Source organism: Chenopodium quinoa, unplaced genomic scaffold, assembly GCF_001683475.1.
Source record: "Chenopodium quinoa cultivar QQ74 unplaced genomic scaffold, ASM168347v1, whole genome shotgun sequence".
Lineage (NCBI taxonomy): Eukaryota > Viridiplantae > Streptophyta > Magnoliopsida > Caryophyllales > Amaranthaceae > Chenopodium > Chenopodium quinoa.
This window is the reverse complement of record NW_018743955.1, coordinates 326,151-338,930: the sequence shown is the minus strand read 5'-3', so window position 1 is coordinate 338,930 and position 12,780 is coordinate 326,151. Positions and strand designations below refer to the sequence as shown.

Here is a 12,780-nt window from a genome sequence, read left to right as displayed (position 1 = left end):
CTCACTACATCTTGATTATAAGTTTATACATGAAAGACCCAATCAAATTCGTTCCTAAGAGAGAAAACCGGGTTAGTTTAATCAATAAATTTTTATGAAAAAGAAAAATATATTGATGAAACATTGTTTATAATAAGAAACTTATGTAGATAAATCAAATTCAATTAACCCAGCTAAAATAATTCAATTAAGAGATAGGAAAAAACAAATTTTCATGTTAAAATGTCCTAAAAAAGAAGTAAAAGTATTCTTCACTCTACCTTTGAAATCAAAGGCTCTATATTGATTTCATTCCAAACCATATAAGGTTTAATAAAAATAAATATAAATAGAATGAACATACCATGATAAATATGTTGATTATATGTTATGCAAAACAAAATACACTACAACGAATTTCATTTGTGATTCATCAGAAATCATTTTTTCTACTATTTTCTGTAAAGTTACAAACAATCTCTCGTCTTTCCACATAATTATTTTAAATTTTTTTGTTTCCCTCTTTTAACCTCTAATTAATTAATCGCTTAGCTTGCAGAAAACATTCCAGCAGCATATGGTACACCAGTCTGAGGGATCCATTTGTCGCCGCTAACGAACAACTTAGCAGGAGTGAAACCATCAGCTTGTTGAGCGCTCAAAGTCTTGAGTCCTGCCCATTTAACTCTCTTAGATGTATCAGCACCTGTACCTTTGTTTTGGTACTCGGCGTAGAACAATGTGTCAAGGGCGAAGGTTCCTCTCCATTCAGTCCATCCTTGAGGAGCGATACAGTCATCAATGTTCGAGTACATGAAGATGGTTCTAGAGTATTCTTTCCATGGTCGTCCCAAGTAGGCTGGGAACTGAGCCTTTACGGCCTTGTAGTCAGGCTCACCAGAGATGGTACAACCTTCCATCACGAACCCACCTGGTCCTTTCTCCTCGGTCCTACCTTGGGCTGTTACCATACATTGTTGGTTGGGTCCTGGCTTTCTTACTAGCAACTTGCAGTTTTGGAACACAGCTTGTGCATCACCAAAGATGAAATCGATTGTGCCTGAGATGGTACAGTCTCTGTAGAATTGACGACCTCTTACTGCATACAATGTGTCTTGGTGTCCACTAATGTGGCAGTTGTATATGACGGCGAAATCACTCACCACCCTTAAGGCAACTGCTTGGTGGCCTTGTGGTCCTGCAGTGTTCTCGAATCCAATGTCCCTTGCCATGAATCCATCTCCAACAGCACCTGTATAGAGTTGCATTTTATTTGTCATTGTAGAAAATAATTAGCATATAATATATTTTTGAGATATATCAAGTATATTTTATAAGTGAGAAAATTGCACCTTTAAATTACATATAAGTACTTACCAACAGTTGAAGTCTTAAAAGTTTGAATACCATCAGCAAAGTTCTTGCTACCAGTGATGATAGTCTTAGTAGGTCCATCACCAACTAGAATGACATTAGTATGCTTCTTTTCGATGAGGACGGTCTCCTTGTATGTACCAGCCTTAATGTAGATAATGAAGGGGATTTCGTTCTTTAGGGGCACCTTTCCTACGGCCTCACCAATGGTCTTGTATTGGCCAGAACCATCTTGAGCGACAATAGCATCAGGCTTAATCTGAGAGACGGGGACGTTCATAATTTTGTGTTTAGGGTCATTGACCCAGGGAGGCATCTCACCAGCAACCCACACTCCCGTACCTGCCTTGTGAAGAAGACGACGGTGAGCTGAAGAACCAGCACCACTACCAAGGGCACTAAGGTCAAGCCCTGGGATGTCAAGGTATTGAAGCATAGATTTGGCCTCAGTGATGATGTTCAAGGCATTGCTGCTAAGTTCACGCGACACATTAAAGAAGCTACGCATCTTAGTCCCTGCATCACTAGTAGAATTCTCAAACGCCTCGAAACAAACCTCTTGATAAGTAATGGCACCACCAATCCAAACCCTTAAATCTTCAAGGAAGTCATCAACATTATCCATGGTAAAGGCGCCCACAGAATCCACTGTCCTCTCAAGGTCATTTACGGCATAGCCAACCACTTCCTTGCATATCTCCAAGCCTTCAGCTGCACGAGGATCATCTTTAGCAGCCTTAATCGTGTTGGATTTTTCCAATGCTTTTGTTATCTCGTCTTTTGCCACCCTAAATGCCGCCTTCACCAACTCCTTAGGGTCGGTAGTGTTTCCAGCCGAATTACTCAGGGTTGTTTCACAAGCTTGCTTGTACCGCGTGGGTTGGCATATGCTTTGGATTGCTTTCGTACCTGAGGCAATCTTATGGTCATCTCCGCCACCTTTGGGTCCGTCATTACCATTGTGACCATACTTCGAAACACCAAGTGTAACAGCCGCGACACATGCCACCACACATATGGCCGATATAGCAATAACAATAGGACTCTTTCCCATTTTGTAATTTTTTTTTTTTTGGTTTTTGTTTTAAAGGTAAGAAAAATGTGGTGGGATTATTATTTTTAAATTTTCTATTTTTTTTTTTTTTTTTTTTTTTTGGGATTGGTAGAGCTGTTTGGGGCTTAAGTCCCTATTTTTATTTAATTATTGTAATTGTACAAGCCCCCAGAAGGCTCTATAATGCTATGTAAGATTGTTGGGGAAGAAGTGTTTAAATAGTGGTAAAATGCTAAATAAGAAAAAAAGAATGATGTAGCGCATTTATAGTCAAGATTAGAATTTTGTGGTTATTTTCTAAGTTTAAAAAGTTTGTTTCAAAAAAAAAAAAAAAAAAAAAAAAGTGTTTTGAATCCTTTATCTTCGTTTGGTTATTTTGGGGTTGATTAACTTTAGGACAACAAGTGGATTACAATGGATTTAAGTTTTGGTGGTTGCTATTAGTAGATCTAATAATATCATATGATCAATGGAACATTGTTAATTTACTTTATTTAGATTTATGCTATGTTTGGGGCATCTCATATTCATTGTATAATACATATTAATACTTAACAAAACTACATTGACAAAAGAAATAATATTAAATTACCATTTATTACAGTTAGAAAAAAATGAATTCATATGAAAGTTTGGTGATAAAAACTCTACGTGATCACTAGAAAAGTGCAATGCTAATTGCTAAACATATAATTTTGAATGGAAAATATATATACTCATTGTTAAATTAGTATTACAATTACTTGAATAGGACAAATTAATTAACATAAAGCACACTCACCGTAACACTATTATTTGACTTATGTCTTATCATACAAAGAACCCTATTTCATTTATTTAAAGTCAATGCTATAAGTAGAATATATTCAAAGTCAATCTATAATTGTATACACTTTCTAAAATTTTAACTTTACCTCCAAAGATTTTTATTTTTTTTTTAACAGCACACTAAAAGTAGAATATATTTAAAAGGCTAGAGTCAAGTCAATAATTACAACAAACACCTACAAAACTTGGTGTTGAGCAAAAGAAGGCAAATGTTTATGCCAAATTTCGCCTAAGGGCGACCTAAGGCTGGGACGTACGACGGCTAGAGTATTGAACTTCGTAAAGTGTAAAAGAAAGCTGTAAAAGACAAAGTATTTGATGACGCAGAAAACCCAAACACGGGAAAAACTGCTGGTGAGTGCAAGACCACCTATTCACTATGAGAAACTGGTGATTAAAATGATTGCGAGAATGTTATATTTTAATTAAATTCTAGAGAGCTGTGTATGAGATGATCCTAAGAGATACAATTACTCCCCTATTTATAATAGAGCTAACTAGGTTAACTACGCTGTTCATAGAGCCGTTGGAGTCGTCCAACGTCTCCCTTGAAAGTAGGAAGTCGTTTCTTGACTTGGTCTTTAGCTTATCTCTTTGTTGGCGACGAATATTTAAAGGAGAAGATCTTTGATTTTTGGGGGATAAAACTGTCGAACGAATATACACTAAGGACTTGGTTAATCCGCCTTTCAAGGGAATTATGTTATCTTCGCTGCTTGGCGTTCCCTCTGACGTGCGACTTGACGTGCGTCGAAACGAGCCTAAAAATTACCCATAACAATTTGCCCCCGATTGTTGGGCTGATTGTGGGTAGATCAGGGGAACAATTAACTTCCCACTAACCCACTATATTTCAAAACTGTAATAACTTCCCCACTTAATTGATGCATAAATAACAGTGCCTCTTCCACTTCTACACACTTCCTTCACTTCTTCTTTCTCTCTCTAAAAATTCCCAAATTGCTTTTTTGATTTTACGTTGTTAACTTTGCATTTTTCCGGCGACTTGCTCGAAGTTTGGCTACTTTTTCAGGTAACTTTCTTAACTTCGATCTTTGATACTTTTCGATTGTGTAGTTATCGTATGACTAGGAAGTCAATTTTACCTCAAAGGACTAGATTTTCACTTAGGGTTTTAGAGAGGGGTGAAAGTAAGATTGTCGGAGACATGGCTGATAATGAAGATCCTCCTTGCGATCTTGGTGAGGGTGACGTTCTGGCTTTTATGGCATTAGCTGGGCTCCTCGAATGCGCTCTAATCCAAGTTCCGACCGAAGATGAAAGGCCGGAAGACTGGGAGGACCCTTTTAACCTGTCTGACTTGGTTTATGCGTACAAACTAACTTTTTCTAACAAGAATAGATGTACCTTAGTTTTGAGAAGAGGGCATCCTGTTCTGGTTGAACGAGCAGGGGTGAATGATCGTGGTTGGAAGTAACGCTATTTTTTGTTGATAGGGAGTCTTTGGGTATATAAGCTAGTTGGATTCGTTGTGGTTGGCGCGACGGAGGTATTTCTTATATCTTTTGTCGCTTAACGGTTAAATTTGTTTTGACGTGGTTCTTATGACTTACATTGTTGCAGATATCGACGTTGTTGCGGTCTCACCAGGGAGGAGTAGTTTGAAGAAGGTCGAGGTTGTTCTGAGCATCCCAATTGGGAAACGGACATTCGAGCGTCTTGCTAGCGCGACAGGGAACACCGAACAAGCCAGTGAAGGAGAAAAAATGGCTGCTGGTAAGAACGCACTTACTCTGATACTTTGCTTCTGCGTTAGTGCTTTCAAGCTGGAATGTTTAATTTTTTTTTGCTTTAGAATCTCAATCTGGGAAATCGAAGATGTCTTATGAGGAAATGTTGGAACGCGCTGGGAGAAAGAAAAGAAAGCAGTCTTTAATCACTTCTGAGGACGTGGTACTGGACGTTTCTCCCCTCCAAACAATGTAGAGTCCTCGCGCTAAAGCGATTCCTAAAGCCCCAAAGGACGTCGATTACGTAGTGCGCGTCCCTTCTGACTTTCTTGCTGGTCCATCTATGTCGACGTCACTTTGGCCGGCAGCAGAGAAGTTGTTGTTTCCTGGCGCTGAGAGGCGTCTAGAGAAGATGTCTCCTGCCCAAATCGTTAGTGAAGCGGTGTCTCTTCGAGCCTCGGTTGGGACTTTAAGCAATACGTTTCTCCCCTCCAAACAAATCATGTCTTGTTCTTTCTTAGGTTGCTCTTTGCTTTGACACCCTTCTTTCTTTCACAGTCTCTGCAGAATTCGCTCGCCACTCAAGGTCTTTTTTTTTCCAATGAAAAGGAATTGAATTCTCTTCAAGCCTCGGTTGGGACTTTAAGCAATGCGAAGCGTGCTGCTGAAGACGAGGTGAAGAAGTTGAAGAAGCAAGTCGAGGAGAAGGACATGCAAATCTCTGGTTTCAACACTACTATGGAGTTGAGGGGAATGCGTCTTGCTATCTTGGGTCGTGACTGACTTCTTGTCGTGTCTCGTCCAACTTCTAGGCTTTGACTGACCTCTCTGTCGCGTCTTATCCCAGAACTGGCGTCTTAATGCCCTTGCGTTAATTCTGCAAAACATGCGTTAGGGCTGGCCGTTGGCGTTTTTGCCAACGGCCCTCCGATGCCTAAGTCAGAACACTTAATCTAAAAATCAAAAGTAAAAAGCGAATGGATTTAAGACTTAAGATCAGGCGTTTGAGTACCTTCGTCTTTACCTAAGAGTGGTAAAGTTTATGATGTGTCGCATTCCAGCTTCGAGGAACGACCTTACCTTCCTTAGTCATGAGTCTGTATGCTCCTTTGCCTGCGACGTCGAGGATCTGGTACGGTCCTTCCCATGTCGGGCCTAGTTTTCCGTCTGCTGGATCCTTGGTGTTTTGGAAGACTTTCCTTAGCACCCAGTCTCCAATCCTGAACATTTTGGCTTTGAAGTTCTTGTTGAAGCTTCATGCGACGATTTGTTGTTGTGCTGCCATCCTTAGATAGGCTGCTACTCTTAGTTCTTCTGATGTGTCAAGGTAGGATGACTTCTCTATGTTGTTTTGTTCGCTTGTCATGAGACCATACCTTGCGGTTGGGATCCGTACCTCAGATGGCAAGACTGCTTCGCACCCATAGACAAGTGAGAATGGTGTTTGCCCTGTTGACGTCCTTGGAGTCGTCCTTGGAGTCGTCCTGTTCGCCCAAAGGACTGACGGGAGTTCTTCTGCCCACTTTCCCTTGGCCTTCTTAAGTCATTTCTTGAGTGATTGAATAATCGTCTTATTGCTTGATTCAGCTTAGCCATTGGCTTGTGGGTACCTAGGTGTTGACGTGCAAAGCTTGATGTTCCACTTGTCGCAGAATCTTCTAGTCTTGTCACTTATGAATTGCGACCCGTTGTCACACACAATTTCTGAGGGGATGTCAAACCTGCAGATGATGTTATTCCATATAAATGAAGTGACTTCTTTGTCACGTACCTGAGTGAATGAGTCTACCTCAATCCACTTTGAGAAGTAGTTCGTCAGTGCAAGCATGAATACTTTCTGTCCTGGGGCGACCGGAAGCTTCCCTACTATGTCCATCCCCCATTTCATGAAGGGCCATGGACACAGCGTGGGATGGAGCATCTCAGGTGGCTTGTGCATTAACCCTGTAAATCTTTGGCAGCTGTCGCACTTTGCTACGTATGTTTCGGCGTCTTTCTTCAGAGTTGGCCAAAAGTAGCCCAATCGCAAAACTTTTTTTGCTAGACTGCGACCTCCAGAATGGTTGTCGCACTCTCCGTCGTGTTTCTCCTGCAAGACTTCTTGTTGTTCATTGCCGACGAGACATCTTTGCCAAAGACCTGTAGACGATATTTTGAACAATACATCATGCTTGATGGTATATCTAGAGGCTTTGTACCTGAATTTTCTTGCTTCTAGTGGATCGTTTGGCAGAACATCGTCCTTCAGGTTTGGATGATTGGTGTCGTCCAATTTGGAGTTGGGTCTATTTCCATTACATCTGGTATTTGGGATGTGTCGACTGAGGGCTTCTAAAGGTGGACCAGAGGGATGGTACTGAAGGGTGACTTCCTAAGTGCTGAACCCAAATTGGCTAGGGCGTCATCTTGGGTGTTCTTGTCCCTTGGAACTTGCTTGATTGTGAACGGGTTGAACTGCTTAGCTTTTCTCTTGGCGGCCTCTAGGTAAGCCATCATTTTTGAATCTTTGGCTGCAAATTCCCCGTTTAGTTGGCTGACGATCAGTAGCGAGTCATTGTAAACGTTTAGGAATGTTGCTTTTAAGTCTAGTGCGACGGTCATGCCTGCAATTAGAGCTTCGTACTCTGCTTCATTGTTTGTCGCTTTGAAGTCGCAGCTGATGGATTGTACGATCATGTCCCCTTGTGGTGATTTTAGCACGACGCCTAGCCTGGCGCCTCTCTGATTTGACGAGCCATCGCAGAACATTATCCAGATTGCTTCTTTTTGGGCACTGTTGATTTCTTTGAGTTCTTGGGCTGCTAGGGTTTCCAGTTCTGGGCTGAAATCCGCCACAAAATCTACAAGGGCTTGGAACTTTATGGTCGTTCTTGGTTGGTACTTAATGTCGTACCCGCTAAGAGCGACGCTCCACTTGCCTAACCTACCTGTCAAATCCGGGTTGCGTAATACAGACTTAAAAGGAAAATTAGTGCGTACCACCACTAGGTGGGTTTCGAAATAGTGTCACAACTTTTTAACAGCAGTCGTTAGAGCAAGTACTAATTTTTCAAGGGCGGACTACCTGGTCTCTACGTCGAGCAGAGACTTACTAACGTAGTATACATGTAGTTGTTGGTGGTCGTCTTCCCTTGCCAAGACTGCGCTAACGGACGTCGCGCTGACAACCAAGTACAATTGCAGCGTCTCGTGCTCTTTTGCCTTGGACAGTAGAGGAGGTGATGCCATGTATTTCTTGAGATCTTGCAGGGCTTTCTCGTGCTTCTCCGTCCATAGGACATCATTGTTCTTCCATAGGACATCGTAGAACGGGCAACATTTGTCGAACGACTTGCTTATGAACCTATTGAGTGCCGCGACGCGTCCTGTCAGCTTCTGTACTTCCTTGATGTTTCTGGGGGATTGGATGTTGATGATTGCCTTGATTTGATCGGGACTTGCTTCAATCCCTCTTTGAGTCATGATGTATCCCAAGAATTTTCCTGCGGACACTCCAAAAGAACATTTAGTGGGATTTAGTTTCATACCATATTGTCTTAGAACGTCGAAGGATTGCTTGAGGTGGCCGACATGATCTTCTGCTTTTTTGGACTTGACTAACATGTCGTCGATGTATACTTCCATTGTGTCCCCTAGTCGCTCTTCGAACATCTTGTTAACGAGCCTTTGATATGTTGCTCCCGCGTTCTTTAGTCCAAACGACATAACTTTGTAACAATAGATCCCTTTGTCCGTCATGAAGGTTGTCTTCTCTTGGTCGTCTGGATGCATCAATATCTGGTTGTACCCTGAATATGCGTCCATGAATGTGAGCAGCTCGTGACCGGCGGTTGCGTCGACATTTCGTCGATGTGCGGCAGAGGAAATGGGTCCTTGGGACATGCTTTGTTCAGATTAGTGAAGTCTATGCAGACTCTCCACTTCCCGTTCTTCTTGCTGACTACCACGACGTTTGCTAACCAGTCGGGGTATCTGACTTCTCTTATCTTCCCTGTTTCGATTAGCTTTTGGACCTCGTCGTTGATCACTTGATTTCGTTCTGGCGCAAACTTACGTTGCTTCTGCTTGATTGGTTTATGATTGGGGTCGACGTTCAACTTGTGAGTAATCACGTTGGGACTAATGCCTGTCATATGTTCATGCGACCAAGTAAAGCAGTCTTTGTTAGCTTTAAGAAATTCAATAAGTTGAGTTCTTATACCTGGGTCGAGCGACGCCCCAATCCGGACGGTCCGCTCTGGTTCATTGGGATCCAGTGCCACTTCATCGATTGCTTGTTCGTCGGGCTCTTCTGACGCTGGTCCTAGCTGTAATTGCTATACCGTCCTTTTGGATGGATTTAATGTAGAACTGTAGCCCTTTCTGGCTTCCTACCTTTCTCCCTTGATAACTTGCACACCCCATCTGGTTGGGAATTTTATTACTTGATGGTATGTTGACGGGACGACTTTCGTTCTATGGATCCAAGGGCGACCGATGATGGCATTGTAGGCTGACGAGCAATCTACGATGTTGAAATGCGTTGAAAGGTTGACGCCCCCAGCAAATGTTGGCAGCACGATCTCTCCGCTTGTATAGAGAGTCTCTCCACTGAAACCTACGAGGACTGTAGACTTTCTGACGACATCCCTGGCGTCGATCCCCATGTCTTCCAAGGTGCTTTTGAAAAGGACATTGGTTGAGCTTCCTCCGTCGACCAGCACTCTTTTCAGCAGGCAATTGCCGATGGTCAAGGATATCACTAGGGAGTCATGATGTTCTTCTCGATAATCTCCTAAGCCGCAGTCGTCGAAGGCGAGGACCATTGCTTCTAGGGCTTTGTCTTGGTTCGATCTTGCGTCCATGGGGACGGCTTCTTCGGGGTTACCTGTTCTTGCTATATTTCTAGCTGCAGAATAGGTTAGTCCACAAATATCAGAACCACCAGTAATAACATTGACTACCTTAGTAACCGTTGGTCCTTTTGGCGGCTGCTGAGGGTCTTTCTCCTGCTGGGGCAACGCTTCTTTGTTGCTTGACTTACCTTTTCCCAGCAGCTCCTTGAGATGACCTTTCTTCAAGAGGAAAGCTATTTCTTTTCTCAGGGCGTTGCAGTCTTCGGTACGATGGCCATGATCACCATGATAGTCGCACCACTTGGATTTGCCTTTGCTTTCATCTGGCTTGTCGCTCGTCCTCGGCCAACGGGCGACATTTCCTAAAGAATGAAGGGAATTCACCACGCCCCCAAGGTCGACGAATAATCCATATTCAGCAATGTCGGGGTATGCGTCGACATCCTGCTTCTGGGATCTATCGACAGGAACTTAAGCAACGTTAGTTTTAACATTATTGACTGCATTTACCTGGCCTGATTGTCATAAGGTCTACGACGCCAGTTCTTCCTGTCATTAGGCCTCCTAGTAACTCTGTCATTGCCAGGGAATGTCGAGGGCTGGAAGCCTTTTCGAATGGCGAGGTCGTCCAACAACCGCATTTGTGTTAGGGCGCGAGTCCTGACTTCCTCAAAGGTCGTGCATGGATACTTGGTCAGCTCTTTGTATAGCTCTAAGTCGGCCGTCAGTCCTCTCTTGAAGGCTTCGGTGGTTGTACGGACGTCGTACCCTTTGATGCCGATCATTTCCTTGTTGAACCTGCTAAAGTAAGACTTGATAGATTCGCCATTTGTCTGCACGACGCGGTAGAGGTCGCTGGTCTGCTTCTCAATTTTGCAATTGTTATTGAACTTACTATAGAACCTGTTACACAAAGACTGGAAGTTAGCAATAGAACCACGTTTGATGTCGCACATCCATTCAAGTGCGGGCCCTATAAGGGTAGCTCCGAAAGATTTGCATAGGACTGGCTCGAGCAGGTTGCGAAGGATGGAGTACTGCCACATCCGCTGCTTGTAATGATTGACATGATCCAGCGGGCAGGTTCTTCCGTCATAGAGCGACGCTGGAGGAGGGATGTGTAGACACCCAAATGTGTCTCCCCAAAACCAAACCCAGTTATGAGTACCTTTCACGTCGAATCATAATCGGATGAAGCGAAAGTGTGGAAAGTTTAGTGTTGCGGATTGTTTTAATTTCTTTTCTCTTCTCTCTGTTTTTGAAAACTTATTTTAAGAAAACAGCCAATCCAGTTTGGTTGGTCCATGATATGGGTCCAATAATAGTGTAGTTGGATAGGGCTTGACCAGAGCTTTCCAACGATATATTATAAGCCCAATTCCGATGAATATTGAGGAAGTTATGGCCAATTTACTAAACCGGGCCCGGTTTAAGCCTTATATGCGGCCCAATGATCTAGGGGAGGGCCTAATATGTTTTATCATTCTTAATGCAATTAGGAATGGTTTTAGTCTTCTAGATTCTTCTAGAAGGTTCTTTTCATTCCTAATTCAATTAACATTGATAAATTGACTTTTGTTGACTTTTCAGAGTTTTAATTAAAATCAAAGAGCATTTTAGAAGAAAATACAATTTTATCCTCCTGTATGGCAATTTTTATCTGATTTTAAGAAAAACGCGTAATTTTCCTGATCAGCGCCAAACGCCAGCTGTAGCGCCTGGCGCTAACGTTGGCGCCTAGCGCCAACGGCCAGCGTTGGCGCTGGTTCTGTTTTCTGTGCGCCAGAACTCTGTTTTGGTATTTTTATCTTTTTGGCTGATTTTCTCTATAAATAACGTCGTAAAAACTCCGTTTTGATTCACCTACAACCAGTTTTCAATTCTCTCTCATTCTCTTCAATAATAATATTCACCAACTGTAGGGAATAATTTCAAGCCTTTAAAATCCCACTAGCTTGAACCCCACTGTGATCATACACTAAAGTACGGTGGCGTCCAAAAGGGAAGAAGATAGAGCAAAAAAGTCACCAACAAGTTTTTAAGGAACTTGTAAACCGTTCACGAGGTGAAGGTTACACCCCTTAACGATCCAAGAGATCGTCAACTCCATAAGGTCATGAACCAAATAAGGGTTCGGGGATGATGGTACAAATCCAACCTAAAAGAGATTGAACCTGCCCTAATAATAGGCCTCCACTTTATTCTGCTCGTATTCATGTGCGCTTTCTGATTAACATGCAATCAATAGGTTTAAACCTAAACCTGTTTAATCTATGTTGGTTGAATTTAATGCACAAATAAATCTATTATTGGCGATCACTTGAATTATAATCACCATTAACCTAACAAGATTATTAATTATCTTATCAAGCGTGATTGCTAATACCAATTCCCTTCAAACATACATAAAAGGTGATCAAGCAATAACAATATAAAATAATATGCATATCAAACAACATAATAAATAATCAACAATCAATCATAATCATAATCATAAATGTTAGGAATAACATAGGAAGCATCATAACAATCATATTTGATATTAAAAACACCCTAGACATGATACTAGGAATCGAAATAACAATCTAAACATGATATCTACATCATGAAATCAATTAAACCATTAAAGTACTTACTTGGATGCCTCGTACCTCTTTCTAATTACAAAATACACACGTTAGTAACTTCAAGGAAAATAATAATCAAAATAATTAAATAATTGAAAGAGAGATTTGGGACCAAACCCTCAGAAATTAAAACCTTTCACGTCTAGGGCGAAGGCAACTTCGAATATGGCTAAGTGTTTCTAGATCTTGTGAATGCGGAATTTTGTATGAAAGAGCAAAGTTTAGAAAAAGAAAGAATGCTAAAAGATCAATGATTCATAAAGTAATTGTTGAACGAAAGATGATGAATGAATAAAGAGAATTGATTAAAAGCCTTGATGAATGAAGAGAATTGATTAATAGATGTAGATGATGAAGATAGTTGGTGTATTCGTCCATGAAAATGGAGTTTT

The 12,780-nt window shown here is 41.7% G+C and overlaps 2 protein-coding genes and 1 long non-coding RNA gene across 3 annotated transcripts; 1 reads left to right on the top strand and 2 right to left on the bottom strand.

The window, feature by feature from the left end:
- Nucleotides 1-248: 248 nt before the first annotated feature.
- LOC110689127 (pectinesterase-like) lies at nucleotides 249-2,743 on the bottom strand. Its single transcript, XM_021865856.1, has 2 exons — nucleotides 1,357-2,743; nucleotides 249-1,231 (listed from the first exon to the last, which is right to left on the bottom strand). The coding sequence occupies exons 1-2, from the start codon at nucleotides 2,405-2,407 to the stop codon at nucleotides 528-530; spliced, it is 1,755 nt and encodes a 584-aa protein (XP_021721548.1). The 5' UTR covers nucleotides 2,408-2,743; the 3' UTR covers nucleotides 249-527.
- Nucleotides 2,744-3,876: 1,133 nt separating this feature from the next.
- On the top strand, nucleotides 3,877-5,685 carry LOC110689544. The gene is made up of 3 exons (XR_002504912.1): nucleotides 3,877-4,745; nucleotides 4,820-4,972; nucleotides 5,052-5,685. It is a non-coding gene; the product is annotated as an uncharacterized LOC110689544 (long non-coding RNA).
- An 829-nt stretch (nucleotides 5,686-6,514) lies between these two features.
- Nucleotides 6,515-8,550, bottom strand: LOC110689084 (uncharacterized protein K02A2.6-like). Its single transcript, XM_021865817.1, has 2 exons — nucleotides 8,019-8,550; nucleotides 6,515-7,065 (listed from the first exon to the last, which is right to left on the bottom strand). Exons 1-2 carry the CDS (start codon nucleotides 8,548-8,550, stop codon nucleotides 6,515-6,517), a joined length of 1,083 nt encoding a protein of 360 aa, XP_021721509.1.
- Between the last annotated feature and the right edge of the window lie 4,230 nt (nucleotides 8,551-12,780).

What these genes read in the sequence shown, in the direction of transcription:
- LOC110689127 (XM_021865856.1), bottom strand. Translation starts at nt 2,407, where the DNA reads ATGGGAAAGAGTCCTATTGTTATTGCTATATCGGCCATATGTGTGGTG. An exon ending in TTTTAAGACTTCAACTGTTG is followed by an intron (nt 1,232 to 1,356) that starts GTAAGTACTTAT and finishes AACTCTATACAG; the next exon opens with GTGCTGTTGGAGATGGATTC.
- LOC110689084 (XM_021865817.1), bottom strand. Translation starts at nt 8,550, where the DNA reads ATGGAAGTATACATCGACGACATGTTAGTCAAGTCCAAAAAAGCAGAA. An exon ending in ACTACATGTATACTACGTTA is followed by an intron (nt 7,066 to 8,018) that starts GTAAGTCTCTGC and finishes TATCGTCTACAG; the next exon opens with GTCTTTGGCAAAGATGTCTC.